This window comes from Macaca nemestrina, chromosome 7 (genome assembly GCF_043159975.1).
Source record: "Macaca nemestrina isolate mMacNem1 chromosome 7, mMacNem.hap1, whole genome shotgun sequence".
NCBI classification, from domain to species: Eukaryota; Metazoa; Chordata; class Mammalia; order Primates; family Cercopithecidae; genus Macaca; species Macaca nemestrina.
The window spans coordinates 98,473,105-98,490,807 of NC_092131.1; the positions used below are offsets into that span (position 1 = coordinate 98,473,105).

Here is a 17,703-nt window from a genome sequence, read left to right on the forward strand (position 1 = left end):
ACATGTTGTACATACTACTTATAAACCAAAGCAAACCACCAGCAAACTGATATCAGTACTAAAAGGGGGTGGGACTGGGATTGTGGGGGAGGGGAGAGGTAGTGAGGGTAGACATATTTGTACCATTTTTATTTTTGACATTTTTTTATATACAGATATATAAGTCTGTATATATATGTATGTCAATTATCTTTCCCCCAGCTGAACTTTGCGAAAATGTTCTGAATAACCAGAAAATAAGAGAAACAGAGAGATGAACAACAAATAAAAGTGATCTCAACAGAAAGAAACCTTGGAGAAAGAAGAATAATCCTAAAGATCTGGGACAGGACCCAGCTTCTCTTGCCTTTTTTGTAGTATAAGCCTCTGCCTACCCTGTCACAATGTCCAGGATCCAGTCAACCCAAGACTTACAGTATGCATTTCCAAACAAGCTCAGTGAGACAGAACCTCCACCAACCTTCGGATCTCTGCATCAGTAAATCCCTCCACGAGGTCCTTCCGCACACTCCTGGGACGCCCTCTGCGCTTTGGCTTCTTGTCATCATCAGAGTCTTCCGTCTCACTCTCAGAAGCAGAGGATCTCTGGGCCTGCCTCTTAGACTCAGTGTCAGAGTCACTGTCATTTGTCTGAGCCTGAAAAAGATTGAGGCAGTCACACTGTAACAAGTGCGAAGTTCAAGTGGTGAAAGGACTAAGAGAAGGCCATCTTAATTCTTTAGTACTCAGAACTTCTCATCACATCAGAAAAGTCAATTTTCCTTTGACAAATAAGGGGACAGAGGTCTTGGAGAAATACCCACTTAGGATAGTCATACTTTCAGAGACATTGAAATACAATGACAAGTGAACTGGATTAAAAATATTTGGATATTTTTACAATATCCCATTATAAAACAGGTTCATGTTTACTTCTTTGGGCAAGTAATTTTACTCTTTGTGCCTTTCTCATTTGAAAAATGAAGACAACAGTAGCTATAACATACGGTTTTTAGTAAGTTAAAGCTCTTAGAAGTGTGCCTAGCACACTGTAAGGGCTCAATAAATGGTAGCTAGTGTTACCTCATACTGATTTACTGTAACCTTGAACAAATCTGTGTCTATTATCTCCAACAAAATGGGTAACAAAACTTGTTCTACCTATTTCGATGTTGTTACAAAAATAAAATTAGATAGTGTCTGTGATGGAGCTTTGTGAACTCTGAGGTTGGTATGTGTTTCTTATTTATAGTTACATAATCCTTTAGTATTTATAGCAAGTGCTGTGAACTGTTATGGACAAACAGAGGTTTGACTTTCTGAAAGTTGAAGGCAGTGGCAATTAGAGCCAAATTGTGAGAACTACTGGTTCTAATCTCAAAGGCAAAATGTAAACTTCTGGAAATTTCATATCCTGTTTATCAGCTTCACAAAGAGCCAATCTGCAAAGACCAAATCCAATGTCTCATGGGTGTGCTCATGAGCTCTGCAGATTTCTCCACTTTACTTTGTTAAGTTTCCTACAGTGTCAACTCTGCTCTTGAAGCCTCTGTGTCAGGGGAACAATGCAAGGCCTCTTCTTTGAATAATCAACACTTCTGTAGCCTTCACAACATAAGAAGTAATTTCATATCTTTCATCTCACTTGATCACCTTTTTAGTGGAACTCCGAATTCGAGGCAGCATATAAATTTCTTCTAGCTCCTTCTGCCGCTCTTCCTCCTCTACTTTTTTCCTTTGTTCCTCTGGAATGATCTCATCCCAGTCCTTGTGAGGACGCTCTTCCAGCTCTTCTTCATCTTCCATTGTTGCAAAGTTGGCAACCTTAAAACAGACAACTCATTGTCTGACTGACATTTCCCTATTTCTAAACACCATCTGCTAAAACAACAATTTATCCAGTGTTTTTAATCTAAGTAGACACTGTGAATAATAAGACTTTTGTGATATTACATAATCAGATAATCAATTTTCTATTAGTTTTTCCTTATTCCCCTCCAAAATCAACTTGTCAAATCCTCAAGTTCATCATATCATAAATTTTACTGAAAAGCAGGGAAACAGCTACAAAGATACAAATTGTTTTTATAAGTTTTACTGAATGAGCTGTTATAAATCATAAAAATGTCCTAATACTGATAAAATTTAGATTTACTTAGATATAAAATGCTTAATACCTAATACTCCATGATGAACCTACATTTCTATAAGTTGTATAGAGTTCATTTGAAACAATGCATAACTCAAAGCACTCATTATCATCTAGCCAACTGGTTGCCTTATTCATTTTTATCAAAAATATGAAAGTTAAAGACGTGTGGTGATTTCATATGCTCACAAGTGCACTTTAGTCTTAGGAAATAAAATGAAAACATAAAACGGAAAACATTTAAATCTGGAAGAATATTCTCTTCATTTCATATCAAATATTATTTAATATCTGATATGCATCTGTACTAAAACAGTATGTAACCCAGAAAGAAAGCCATCTAAGTGTATCCATTTCAAAGTACCAGACGAGGGGTACACAGAAACATCTACCACCTCTGGACAGCCTCTGGGCAGTGGCAGGCAGCCTCCAGCCTGGCTCCGCATTCTTCTTATTCCTTCCCTCCTAGCCTTTGAGACAGTCATAAGGTGTAAATGAGCTTCTGGAGACTCCATTCCTTAAAGTCATTTGGAGCTGACAGTGAAGTCAAGTTAAGACTCTCACTTTATGACTTTTGGCTAAAATTAACTAAAATTAAGATTGATGTAAATAAATATGCACATATGTTAGTGGTTCATGCAGTAAGAAATTTAACCTTTCCAAAAGGGACATAGTGGTTAAAGGCCAGACTCTGGCCCTTAACTTAAAATAGTGCTTGAAACACAGTAAGAGTTAACACAAGTGCGGGTTTTTATTGCTGAAGAAAGGAGCAGGAGTCACAGAGGTGGAACTGAACTGAAACAGTGCAATGGACTGAATGTTTATATTCTTCCCAAAAGTCATATGATGAAATCCTAACTCCCAATGTAAGGTGTTAGGAGGTCATGAGGGTACAGTCTTCATAATAGGATTACTGCCCTTATAAAAGGGACCCCCAGAGAGCTCTCCAGCTTCTCTCTCTCTAGCATGTGAAGGTAAGAAAACTCAGCAGTCTGCAACCTGACAGCCTCCATCAGAACCTGACCATGTTGGCACCCTGATCTCAAACTTCAAATCTTCAGAACTGTAAGAAATACATTTCTATTGTTTATAAACCACCCAGTCTATACTACTTTATTGCAAGAGCCCAAACTGACTATGACAAACACTAATAATTCACCTTCACCCTTCTCTACCCCATCCCTCTGCATCCTGACACATTAATCTAGGGCTGTTTGGCCCATTCAACTCCATCCTTGTTCTTCCATTGAAACAACTTCTACCAGTGGCCAGCTTTGGAGCTAATCACACAATATTGCTTCCTTCCAAACACTTCACACAGTTTCCCGAATCCTAATATGCATGCTGCACTTAGCCATCATTGCAATCATCAGGTCTCTCTTGCTTCTCTACCTCCATGCAATCAACCCATGGTCAATCCTTCCTACCATGCTGTCACATGAATCTTGGAAACCTTTGCCATTTTGACTTTCCTGTGCCTTGCAAGCCAATCTCCCACCTTGGGATAGCCAACTGATCCAATTTCTCTGACCTCAAAAGTATTGCTGGTGAAAGTCATACGACCCTGCTGACTGGCTCCACAGCAAAGCTGTATCATCTCAATTCAGCTGACTCCCTATCAAGTTCCTCCCAACAACTCCCTGCCTCATCCATGGTTGTCCCAAATCTTTTCCACTTCTCAAGCAAACACCTCACTTACTTAACTCGTCATTAAGAGCATAAATTAAACTCCCACAGCATCTCTTTCCTCCTCTTCCCTGAAGTGTACTTGTCCTTTTTCTTCCCAATGCCAAGTCTTCCATCTGTGCTTTTGACTGTATCCCTTCCAGTCTCCTCTGTGGCAATGTGCCATCAAATCATTTCTTTCCTGAGAACCTTCAATATCTCCCTATACTCAAGTTCTTTTCGCAAACTAGAAACATGGTAACATCTTTCAAAAACCTTGTCTTGCTTCAATCTTCTAGCCATATAATTTAGAGTCCCTGTACTCTTCTAAGCTTTTTAATAACGTTGATACTCTGTGCTGCCAACTCCTATCATCTGGTGCCCAGCTTCTGTGTTTAGTCCTCATTTCATGTAATTTTCTGTTATATGAGACACCACTGACACCTCTTTCTCTCACTTACCAAACAAACAAAAAACTAAAATCTCACCAAGTCATCAGAGCCTTCTAATTGTCATCTACTCTTTTCCTATCTTTGACCTCTCTTTGGCATCTGATCTATTAACGTGTCTTGCAATGCTCCACACATCCTGGTTCTATACTCTGTCCTGGCTCTCTACCTAGCCCTCTCTTCAGTGATTTCTTTTCCTCCACACACTGACTCTACACAGGATAGCCCACTTCAGCGGTTACCTTTGTGGGGAGGACTGCAGAACCTACATTCACAACGTACTTACAATTCAGAGAACGATATTGAGGATATGACTCAATTCAGGTAAAGAGAAAAGCAGAGTGCCTAGCACAAAGAAAGTGTTCACAAACATTAGTATCATTAATGAATCAATGCTGAGAACTCTCTCCCACAAAGATCTTCATACCTTGAACTGTGAGAGAAGCTCATCTGTTGCACTTGTTGACACTTCATTCTCTCTCGTTTCAGCCAACCGCAAAATTTCATCTATATCCATTTCCTAAAAGAACAAAAGCCAACACAAATAGAATAAAATGGCAACAGAGGAGTTGCCTAGTTGCCCAGAAATTATTAGTATTTACTGAAAATGTTTGATGCAAATAAACCAACTCTCCTTTCTGATAATTCATTTACTTTCAGTTTCAACTCTAAATCCTTTACATCTAATGTCTCAAACTATTATTTATACAAATGACAAGGTGAAATTTCAAAAATTATAACAAAGAGAAATGGGAGAAAAAAATCACCCCAAAAAAGTATCCTCAAATGCTTTATTAATTCCTTCCTACTCAATTCAGTAAGAGCTATGAGAGTCCTATGAAAGAAAAACACACTGTCCTTCAAGTAATTACTTTTTCTTTAGAAAAGCCTCTAACAGTATCTTCTTACAGAAAATTTAGACTCTCACAGATCATACTTCTCAAAAAAATTTCCCTTTCCTCATTGTTAATTACCTGTGGTTCTGATTCCTCCCCTTCCAGTTCTTTGAAGAGATCTTCTGCTCCAAATTTCAAAATAGCTGTCAGCTCTTCTTTATTAAAAGGATTTGAGCTGTGGAAGTAAAATGTAGTTGGGAGAAACATCAAATAACCTCTAAAGCGTTCTACATCAGAATAACTATCCTTCAGAAAGAGGTCAAATAACTGTTGAAAATATAAACTCTGCCTCAAGAAAAATGATTTCTCAACCATCTCATTTTCTATCTACAGGATGAGTCTGTGATGGTAACCCTAAACCACCAGAATAGAAAATTAGTTACAGTCCTACTGGCTTACCTATTGTATGGGTAAGCCAGAAAGGTGACTAGCAATGTTACAGAATGGAGCTCTTTCCTTTGCGCTTTGACTCAGAAAGTTACAATTCACCAAGAATTTTCAACCTTCTCAACTCCGGTCCAAAATAAAAGAGCTAGGCTTTTCTCATCTAGGTTCCTCTTAAACAGAAAACTATCTGAAAACATTCTATTTAGGAAGGGCTAATTTGAATACATCTTTAACATAGCTGCAGCCGGGCGAAATGGCTCATACCTATAATCCCAGCACTTTGAGGGGCTGAGGTGGGCCTATCACTTGAGGTCAGGAGTTCGAGACCAGTCTGGCCAACATGGAAACAACCTGTCTCTACTAGAAAAAAAAAAATTAGCTGGGTGTGGTGGTGCAAACCTGTAGTCCCAGCTACTTGGGAGGCTGAGGAATAAGAATCACTTCAACCTAGGAGGCAGAGGTTGCAATGAGCCAAAGTCGTGCCAGTGCACTCCAACCTGGGCAACGAAGTGAGACTCCATTTCAAAAACAAACAAAAAACAAAGCTGCAACACCGCCACAAAAGACACTCAACAATCTGCTCAAAATGTAAAATTATATTATTATTATTATTATTATTATTATTATTATTATTATTATTATTCTGAGACGGAGTCTCACTCTGTTGCCCGGGCTGGAGTGCAGTGGCACGATCTCAGCTCATTACAAGCTCCACTTCCCGGGTTCACGCCATTCTCCTGCCTCAGACTCCCGAGTAGCTGGGACTACAGGTGCCCGCCACCATGCCTGGCTAATTAAACTTTACAGGAGATGTAGTTGTGCCTCTTTCCAAAGCCAATTAAAACTTCATTACTTTCTTTTTATACTCTTCTGTTTGCAACAGAAAAAAGGACAACAATCTTCACACAAACATTTTTGCCAATAGTAAAAAAAAAGTAGCTGCCAATCCAATCTGGATTCTCACTGCAGGAAAGTCAAAGGTGACATTATGCTGGGCTGACACCCAACACACAGCTCCACTGCTGTTGCTGTGTCATATGTCACATGTGCAGCCAAAAGCAAAGGCAAGGGAGACGGCAAGAAAGAGAGGAAAACACATAAGCAGGGGGGTGATGGGCAAAAAAAGGAACCAAGAAACTCAAATAAAGTGAAAATGCCATCCTATTTGTGGTTCTGGCCTGGCATCTTCCAGGTAATGAACAGACACTAACGTCTGTGGTACAGAATCCTATTATATCCAATGGTGATGTAAAATCAATTTGATTCTGCCTACCTCCCAATCTTTCTGGCACTTACTTGGACCTTCCCGAGTTGTTTTCCAGGATCGTCCGGCCAGTGGTGTCCATGCGCTGAATCACCAGATGATCCAATACCATCTTCTTTTTGGCCCGTTCTATGATCTCCTCCTCCACAGTCCCCTTTGTAACTAAGCGGTAAATATTTACCTGTAGGAAAAGTAACTGTTACGCTTATGCCTGAACCCTCCCGTCAAAAAAAAAAAAAAAAAAGGAGAGAGAGAGAAAGATTACCTCTGTCAAAAATCAAGAGGGGATAATTTTAACAGAATCAATTCTCTAATCATAAAAGACTGTAAGCCATCCAAGCAGGCAGCTTAAGTAGATGCAGTATTTATACTATGTGCAGCAGGTTACAGTCTTAAATAAAATTGCCTCTAAAGATTTGTTGTTATGGCCTGTTCCATCAATAAAAATCGTGCTTCACTGATGGAAAGTTTCACAAAAACACAGTATTTGGCCAAGAATGAAACTTACAAGTTATCCAATACAGAACAGACTTTAAGATTCACAAACAAAAAAGTGTGTGGTTTTCCAAAGTACCTTTAAAGCTAACGCTGTCATGTATAATAAAAACAGACCGTCTTAAACAATAGGATATTTAACTTTTCCACACTAGAGAAAAGGTTCAGTTCTAAGTCTATTCATTTTATAACTCTCTCAAGATAAACACACAGAAGGTCACTGACGTTGTACTTTTCAAACAGAGAAAAAGAAATGTTCCTTAATAGGTTCATCTTGGACCCAAAGACAACATCTCTGTGCTAGTTAACAAACAGAAATCAATGCTTCAGGGGAAATAAAGGCAAAACAGGGAAAAAGCATTTTGTTAACGTCCTGAAAGGGCTGAACAAGCCCCCTGGCCCCCCACTCTAAAGCAATTTCCAGAAGTCTCTTTATACTGACCTGCTTCTTCTGACCAATTCTATGCGCTCGGGCTTGTGCCTGCAAGTCATTCTGGGGGTTCCAGTCAGAGTCAAAGATGACGACTGTGTCCGCTGAAGCCAAATTGATTCCCAGGCCACCAGCCCTTGTCGAGAGCAGGAAACAGAAGTCCTGTACACAATGCAATATACTACTTTATGCAGTGGCCTTCTCAGAAACAGTTTCACAGTCCAATAAGCCCTTATACCTGGAAACCCCTGCAGGTGTGAAGAAAAGTGAGATATGATGGACAAACTTTATGGAGGCTAAAAGAATGTCAGGGACTTGATGGTAGAATGAATTTTCATTTGATTAAGAGGCAAAGTCAGTGCCATGAACAGGAGTAAAGTAGAATCTAATAAGGCAATGGGAGCGAGAGAATTAGTGTTACCTCCCGGCTACAACTAATATACAAGAAGTTAACAGCAACAATAATAAAAACAGACAAACAATTATCATGGAGATCTTTAACTCCAGGAAGTCACCTGTACAATTATTTTTAGGGAAAAGGTAGATTATGCCATGTAAGTCAGTTAGTATAAACAGAGATAATTTATTATATAACTATTTATGTTTGTTAGGCTGGTGAGAAATATAGAAACACCGCACTAAATAGATCACATATGGGAAGTGCTGAGAAGCACAAGATCCTCAATTACCATAAAATATGCCAAAATTATAAAAAAATCAAAACAGGTTTGGCTGGAGAGCGATGTGTGGAACCCCCCAGTAATGACAGTAGAGACTGGGCAGGCATAGCACACCTGCCTGCGTCTGAGTGCTCAGAAAAATATGGGGGCAGGAGAAAAAGAATAAAACATATAAGCCGGGGGGAAAAGGTGAAATATTTCTATTTTCAGGGAATTTAATCATATACGTCAAAAGATGCCTTTGTGGCAGAGAAGTAGCACTGAAAAACTGGTAGTCCTGAGTTCTGTCTTGATAAATGGTTATAGTTAGCATACACATAGAGATGCAATGAAAAGGTCTCCATGTTTTAATAGTCACATTCAACAACACTATGCCATAGAAATAAAAATGGAGACAACTGCCTCAAAAGATTTTTAAACAATTCCAATAAAGAAGTGATCAAAAGGTGTGTCTAGGCACATAATCTGTGATTCTTAGGAGAAATATTAAGCACTACCACATTCCAAAGAGAAGCCTAAAGATAAACAGTGGACAGTTTAAGATGAGATATCTAAAACAGATGAAATCTGGAGTTAAAATGATCATATCAACCAACAATCTGCTATATCACTCTTTAGCAAGGATAATGTGGATTATAATATGTTGTTTGCATCTATGATCAAGTCAACAAAGGTTAAAAAATTATAAAACTCAATGCCACTAAGGGTAAGGTGGTTAAATAAATAAATGGTACAAGCATAAGAAAAATTTAGAAATGTAAAAAAAAAAAATTTTTTTTGAGACAGGGTCTCATTCTGTCACCCAGGTTGGAGTGCAGTGGGGCAATCCTAGCTCACTGCAGCCTCAAACTCCTGGTCTCAAGGGATCCTCCTGCCTCAGTCTCCTGAATAGCTAGAACTACAAGCACACAACACCATGCACGGCTCATTTTTCATTTTTTGTAGAGACAGGGTCTTGCTATGGGCCTAGAAATTAAGTTTTGTAAAATCTTTAATAACATGGGGACTTTTTTTTTTTTTTTGGTAGAGACAGGTCTATCTTGACCAGGCTGGTCTCAAACTCCTGGTCTCAAGTGATCCTCCCCCATCTTGGCCTCCCAAAGTGCTAAGATTACAGGTGTGAGCCACCATGCACCTAGCCGCAAAGTATAATTTTGAAGGGAACAAAACTATATGCAACATGATCCGAATTAGGTAAACATATAAATGGTTCCATTTAGTAGGAAGGGAAATATAGCCCAAAGACATGAACAGCAAATTGTGTCTAGAATGAGGGTTTTTGTACAATTATTTTTTTCTTTGTACTCTTTACCATCTTCCCAATATTCTAAGTAAGCATATAATATTTGCCCCATTTAGTTTTTTAAAGGAATTTTTTAAATACTGCAGAAATGGTAGAGAACTTGTGTTCTATACAGCCATTATAGTGAGTGGGAATCAACTGAGAGCTATGCAAAAAGCAACTTTTTTCCCCCTGAGACAGGGAAATATGAAACATTCAACTCATACTATTTTTTAACCTAAGAGTGGAGAACACAAAATCAATTTCAGCCAACACTGTATGATAAAAATAGCAGACACTTAGAGCGCTTACTATGCGCTGGGCAATGTGATCGGTGCTTTATGTTGATTACTAAATTTAATTCTCACAGCAATATTATGAAGTGGGGTATCAGAATCATCGTGATTTTACACTTGAGGAAACAAGGAGCAAGGAAAGGAGGAATGGGAATTAGTTGATGACCGATGTCTTTAAATTATTCCATTCCTCTTATCCTTAATGAATCAGAGCCTTGGCTCTGAATAGATTAATGCCCAAAGCCCCTCAAGAAATGTTTAGACTACAGAAGTAGCCAGAATACTAGTCTAACTAGGATTTCTATACTCTAAAGGCAGACAGCAGAGCATTCTGAAGTAACAGCAACAGGCATCAAGAGTTTTCAAAGCCCTTCAGAAAGCTAAGTCTGTTCTATCTATTTAAAAAAAAAAAAAAACAGTGGCTCAGGCTCCAGAAATTAGCATTCTCTATGAAACACTTCTACTTCAAGTTGTCTCCACTGCTTCTTTTATCTCTACACATTATTACAGTTTTATTTACACCAGAACTCTTCTCTTCCACTTCTCTCAAATCCCATGGCATCTGATGATTTGATATGCACAAACTACAATGTTGTCATACCTTCTATTTCATTCTAAGTAGCTCTTCTATATGTGCCCCCCAAACAAAATACTTCATAATGCCAAATCCAAGCTCGACACTGATTGTAAAATGTTGCTGTTAGCAAGAGCAAGAACATTAAGCCACACTATATTACAAGTCCAACAAATTCGAGATATGGCAAATATATTATTCAGGACTTAGTCACCAAAAGAGTACAGAGATCAGAACCTTCTAATATTAATTCTATTGCCCAACCCTCCCCTACTCCTGCCTTACTGCTCTTCCAGGCCCAAGGATTTGGTATCTAGAAGCTACCAGGAGAACCACTCTGTTGTCAACCCAGAATAGGGGAGATAAATAAGCACATAGTTATTTTTCTGGAGTGACAACAAAATACCATATTTTATATGAGAGATTTCTTATTTTCTTCTCAAGGCAAAAGAATTGCACTATAAATTGTTTCTAAAACAGAATACATTAAGCTAGACAGACTTTCTCCTTGATGCAGAGCCCAAGTTGCTCAAATAACAAAGCCACGCATAGTATACCTCAGACCCATCTGCATTGAAGTGGTCCAGTGCCTGTTTTCGGATTTCTCCCTTGATGGAACCATCCAGACGCTGTAAAAATAAACCACAAGAAAACTGTAAGATAGGAAGATCAGCTACACTCAGAATAGAACAGCAGACTTGGAACCTTTATCACCTGAACACCCACTGAGTAAAAATAACTGGAATGCACTGGCAAAGTGCTATGAAGAAGCTGTGCTTAAGAAGCACACCCTACTTGACCTGAGCTCTCTAGTTACAGACTCAAGGTTACAAGCTTCTGATTCAAAGGGCTGTCTAGGTTTAGCCAAGGATCAGAAGGGCTGCCAGGACCTAAAAGAAAAAAGATGAAAACCCAACCTGTGCTTGAAGGCTGGGTTTACTTCTGTTTCTGTAGAAACTACGGAGATTAGGAAATAGGACCACTGGTCACTCAATAATAAGCTCCTGGAGAAAAATGATGCTTCTTAGCTAATGTGGCCAAAACTATCACTTAAAGTGTCATGCAAACAAAAAAATTACTTATGTAATAATTTTGTTTGAAAAACATTTTGCTGAATCATTGAAAATGCTATAATTGATCATACATCCCAGCTCTGCCAAAAATTACACTCTGAAATCATAGGAAAGTGTCCAAGCAGCTAAACTACACGTGAATTCAGGAGAGCCCCTGGCATTTATTAGCATACATAATTCCTTTATTAGAACATATGTCAGTTCTACATGCAAAACAATGTCACCATAGAGAAACCATTAACACGTAAAATACTAAATAATTATCACCTATATGCTGTACATTTTATAAAGCATTTCTCACTCTTTAAAATCATTTTCACATTTCATTCCCTCACAATCACCACTTGAGATGAACAAAATACTTCATTTTACAGAAGGCAAAACTAACCTGAAAGGTGACTTGGCTGGCAGCGGACTCTGTGGAAGGGCATACATCCCCAGAACTCTGCCCACTAGACCTAACTCAAGTCAACTCACAGGTGAGGAGCCCCTTACTTCTTTCTCACTGACTACTTACTCAGAGCCTTAAACCAAAGATATATTTAATGGGAGATTCAGAGCCTTTACTTGAAATCAGAAAACCTAATGCCCCCTTTTAATATACCCATTAGTAGAGGACATTAATTATCTAAAAGTCACTGACCAAGCTTATCTATTCCGTAGAAAGAAAAACGATGCATTCTTGATTTACTTGGTATCACAGGATTCGATTCACTGACAGAGATTGACTTTTTGCAATAGGCTGTTTCTTGATAACAACCACAGCCTTAAGCTATATTCTAAGACAGCAACTGAAAGACCATATAAGATATTATGGATATAACAATGCCTTTCAGGGTATTTTGAAAGACAATCTGATAGTCTTAAAGGTGGGCCTTCTTAGGAGATAATCACTGGGTCCAAGTTTCTACAATCCCAGCATAATTATGTGAGTTGGTAGAAGAGTTCATCCATTCAAAGTTTAAAAAAAATGTAATAAATCTTAAAATCTACGCACTATAAACATACACCAAGAGACAAGGTAAATTGCATATATGTCTATATGTCTATAAACAGATCAGAGAATAAGTTTCTACTAGATTATATACACCTAGAAAAATGTCATTACGCGGAAGAAACTTTTTCCCCGTAGGAGATAACTGTGTGAAGATAATAACTCCAGTTAAAAAAACTCCACAGAAGAAAGAGGAAGCCATCATCACTTACTTCAGGGACTAGCAAAGTTTTAAGTACCAGTGTTCTATTATGTTCCCAGCCTCACAGCCAGGGTCAACTTTTGGGGTGAACATCTGATACTGCCCTCCTTCTAGGATTTGGGCTTCTGGAATTGAGCTCGCACTTATTTCCTCTCTACTTTTACCATACACATGTAATAAGATGCTATCTGACATCCTTTTTTTCCTTGCCCAATCTTTGTCTAATCCTCCCCGCCCACCTTCGAAGAAAGAATGGTCTCCTCATGACCACTTTCATATGGTAGCCTAAAGACATGAAAGTAAAAATTAAGACACTCCTGGAATCTTAACCTTAATTTTTTTGAAACAAGAAAACTCTTACTTCCTACTTTAACAAGCAAAGTATACAATCCAATGTAGGAAGGTTGGGGAGGGGAGGCGGGGAGAGAGATTGATTCCCCCCACCGCAATTACTGAAATCACCTTACCTGGAAAGGATAATGTTTAATAGTTAGGTATTCAGCCAGGATATCCAACATTCTCACCATCTGAGAGAAGATAAGCACTCGATTCCCCCTTTCTCGAAGTCTTGTCAACAGTTTATCTAATAAAATCAGCTTCCCACTGCTCCTTATGAGGGACTGAAGATTTAAAAGACATTCCAATAATTACATTGAAACACAAATTTTAATCTTCCCTAATCTCTAAAAATCCATATTTTAAAAATCATCTTAAAGCTTTCTGAAGCCCTTAGCAACCTGGCTGACCAGCAATTCCCGAAATGTTCTTTTTCCCAATATCTGGGATATCATACTTCCCAAATCATTCTTAGTTACCTAACTTTTTTCTCCAGTTTTTAAAGCTTCCTTTGATGCTCCCTCTTAGGTCACCAAGCAGGAAACAGAGCATTCTGATGAAAAGCACCTAGAGAAACTAAGTGTTTTTTTGAGAAAGTAATTATGAGGAACTACGTACCAAAAGAATCTCCTGTCCATTTTCCCTTTCATTTTCTTCAGGGGGTTTAATCAGATAGCAGTGGTTGCAACATTTTTTCAGTTCCATCACAATATTAAGAAAACCAGACGTGCTGCCTCTTGTTCCTTTGGCAAGAGCCTTGTAATTCCTGGTCAGAATCCACCTGCAAATTAATATGATAATGATACTACTAGATACAAAAAAAAAAAAAAAAACAAAAAAAAACAGAAAGTTGTAGGTACCAGAAGAGTATAAGAAAAAGTAGTAGTATTGTGGGGAAAAGAAGAGGCCTAAAAAGGTTTAAGAAGCAAAGAAGAATATTTCCTTTTGTATCTTCTGCCATCTAATCATAATCTTTCACATCTCCAGTCAAAATTAGGAATGTTAAAGATTCTGCTGGATATTTCAACCTCACTGAACACAGGAATATTAGAAGAAAACAACTCTATATACACACAACACACACATGTGCTTTACACATATAGAGACACACACACACACATTTCACATATTTACACATACTTTATACATATTTAAGTGTGTGTGTGTACACAAAGGCTGAGAATCCTAAATGTGAAAATCTAAAATGTTCCAAAATGGCACTCAAAACTTCTGAGTGCCAGTATGACACTCAAAGGAAATTCTCATTAGAGCATTTTACAGTTCTGATTTCCAGATTTGGAATGCTCAACTAGTAAGTATAAAGCAAATATTCCAAAATCTGAAATACTTCTGGTCCCCAAGCATTTCTGATAAGAGACTCAACCTGTGTGTGCATGTGTGAATGGAAAATGACTGTCACTGAAGCACTCTTCACTGAAATATAAAACTTGGAAATAAGCTAACATTATGAGGTTAAATAAATTAAAATATACCATAAAATAGAGGCTATATGTCCATTTTAACATTGTAAAAAAGTATTTTATCTGACAAAATATTTATCAGTATGTTTTCTACCCAAATTTGGAGGAGAAATACAGATATATTCATGTATAACCATGTATAATCCTTAACCATAAACTCCAAAATATTAAAAGTACTTTTTTTCCTGAGTGGTGCAATTTCTTTATCCTTCTCTTAGAAATCACACTTTAGGAATCTATCTCAAGGTCTTCACTGCAGAACTATTTATAAAAGTGGGTAAAACAATCTAAATGCCTACCACAAGGAAACTGGTTGAATAAACCACACTGTATATCCTCAATGGAATACTATGCACTGTAAAGGCCTATCTCTACAAGCTACTATGGGGTGCTCTTCAGCATGCATCATTAGGGAAAAAAGGCAGAGAAACGTGTATATGGTATGCTACCACTTATCTAAGAGAAAGAAGGATATTCAAAGTTAAAATGCATTAACAATTAAAAGTTAAAGGAAGGATAAGCGTTAAAATGTTAAAAAATAATAATTACAGACCAGGTGCAGTGGCTCACAGCTGTAATCCCAGCACTTTGGGAGGCCGAGGGGGGCAGATCACCTGAGGTTGGGAGTTCGAGACTAGCCTGACCAACATGATGAAGCCCCATCTCTACTAAAAATACAAAATTAGCTGGGCGTAGTGGTGCATGCCTGTAATCCCAACTACTCAGGAGGCTGAGGCAGGAAAATCGCTTGAACCTGGGAGGCAGAGGTTGAGGTAAACTGAGATCGAGCAATTGTACTCTAGCCTGGGCAACAAGAGCGAAACTCTATCTCAAAAAATAGTAATAATAGGCCGGGCGCGGTGGCTCAAGCCTGTAATCCCAGCACTTTGGGAGGCCGAGACGGGCGGATCACAAGGTCAGGAGATCGAGACCATCCTGGCTAACACGGCAAAACCCCGTCTCTACTAAAAACACAAAAAATTAGCCGGGCGAGGTGGCGGCGCCTGTGGTCCCAGCTACTCAGGAGGCTGAGGCAGGAGAATGGCGGGAACCCGGGAGGCGGAGCTTGCAGTGAGCTGAGATCTGGCCACTGCACTCCAGCCTGGGCGACAGAGCGAGACTCCGTCTCAAAAAAAAAAAAAAAAAAAAAAATAGTAATAATAATTACCTATGGGGAAAGACGGACGAGAACGGAGGGAAGAGGGAATGAAGCTACATTTCTTTGAACATACCAGGCTTTGTAGCTTTGCCTTTGGAAATCTACAAATATTATAAATAATTTAAAAACAAAATTAAAGCAATCCCTAAAAATAAAAACTACAATGAAATAAATAAATCTATGTATCCATTAGTGGCCTAAACAGACAGAGGAAAAACTATCTTGAATACTTTAAAACTCTCCCATTTCTTGTGGTATATAACCTTAAAAAGCAAAAAAAATAAGTAAAAACAAAACCTGTAAAAAGAAAATCCTGTTGCAGTGAGCTGAACTCACGCCACTACACTCCAGCCTGGGTGACAGAGTAAGACTCCGTCTCAAAACAAGAAAGAAAATCTTAACCTGTTTCTACTATTCTTATTATTGGTGGTATTATTAGCTTTGTTGTATGTATAGAATGAATTAGCTAGGTGAGGTTGGGAAGTGAGATTTTTAGTATAGCATGATATCAGTAAGATCAAATAAAATATCTGTGGTACTGTTCATCATGTATTTTTACCATTAAAAACAAATTTCCCAATTCTGTCCACTGAAAAATATCTGTCAATAATGTTTGCTGCAGTTGCAAAGAGCACTTAGGGCCCAGTATGTGGTCTCCAAATACCATTTCCTCATCTTTGCCATAGTCCATAAACCATCAGAAAGAGGCCAGTCTTCTGAGGCTCCTTCAGACTCAACAGCCTTGGACTCCAGGGTACTGCGGAACCCGACAGTCTATGAAGTTACACCTAGAAGCAAGGTTTGGTGGTGACGGGCGCTGCTCTACAGTGAAAAGTGCAGAAGGGCCTATGCCTGTGGACAGGGATTGCAGGGAATGCTGGTGGCCCTGAAGTAACTCTGCTCACTTTCTTTGGCTCTCTAGTGCTTTCTGCAATCTTGCATGTTGTGCAGCCTGAAGGCAAGAGTATTAGCCAGGACTCTTAAACTGCAAGTGATAAAAACTCAACTAAATCAGTTTAAGCAAACTGGAAGTATCTAGAGTAGGCAGAAAAATCATATGATCAATCAACATCCAAATTAGCATCCACCAACTGATACATTCATGTTGTTACTCAGGTAACACTATTTCCCCTTTTACATTTTATAGTATTAAACTATTTTCAGAGGAAAAACAAAAACAAATATTTCCTTGTAAAAGAGTATGCAGAACTTCTTGGATATATGGCTGACTCTAGTTCTGGCGCAGGAAATGTACAAGACGAATGTGGAACACTTTATCATTCCAGATAGCAAAGAAACTATCAACTACTATTATGGTTATGTCAAAAGGACTCCAAAAACCAACTTGAATAAGTTCCCACTAGCTAAAAATGGGACTGTTAGAGCATGAATATGGATAATAACTGCAACAGAATTAACCATAAATAGGTGTAACTGATGAGTTCATAATTATATCAAAGTAAACCTCACTGGTCAAAACCTTTGAAGAAAAGTAGATCTTCTCCTCTGAAAATGGCGAAAATAAAAAAGAATCTTATTCTGCCTTTCCTATATGAACTGTTCCTCAGCTGACATGGGAAAGTTTCTTTTTATAGAAGTATTCCACCTAATAAACAAGTGAGTGATAAAATTTGAATATCACCCTTTTGTACTATCTAATGAATTAACAGATCTAGGCAACGCTCATCATTAGTCATTAACATCACAAAAAAAAGACATTTATCCTGTGAAAGAACATTCCTCTGCCTCTAAAGTCACACTGAATCTGAGTCTAATCAAGCCTTTACACTTACTTGTGAGTATACAAAAAACACAGTTCAAAGGAAAAGTGGTTTTAAAAAAAAATTTTTTTTAATAGAGATGAGGTGTCACTGTATTGCCCAGGCTGGTCTCAAACTCCTGGGCTCAAGCG

At 38.3% G+C, this 17,703-nt stretch overlaps 1 protein-coding gene across 4 annotated transcripts in view; it reads right to left on the reverse strand.

Moving 5' to 3' along the window:
* The window catches only part of LOC105479354 (chromodomain helicase DNA binding protein 2), a 140,375-nt gene that overhangs the window by 42,834 nt on the left and 79,838 nt on the right, over positions 1 to 17,703 (reverse strand). For all 4 annotated transcript variants that reach the window (XM_071100628.1, XM_071100629.1, XM_071100630.1 and 1 more), the window contains 9 exons: positions 13,770 to 13,932; positions 13,283 to 13,435; positions 11,104 to 11,175; positions 7,727 to 7,876; positions 6,822 to 6,970; positions 5,217 to 5,313; positions 4,670 to 4,762; positions 1,633 to 1,803; positions 461 to 636 (listed from right to left, as the gene is read on the reverse strand). In XM_071100628.1, coding sequence (XP_070956729.1) covers positions 461 to 636; positions 1,633 to 1,803; positions 4,670 to 4,762; positions 5,217 to 5,313; positions 6,822 to 6,970; positions 7,727 to 7,876; positions 11,104 to 11,175; positions 13,283 to 13,435; positions 13,770 to 13,932 — 1,224 coding nt within the window. The remainder of the gene's footprint in view (positions 1 to 460; positions 637 to 1,632; positions 1,804 to 4,669; positions 4,763 to 5,216; positions 5,314 to 6,821; positions 6,971 to 7,726; positions 7,877 to 11,103; positions 11,176 to 13,282; positions 13,436 to 13,769; positions 13,933 to 17,703) is intronic.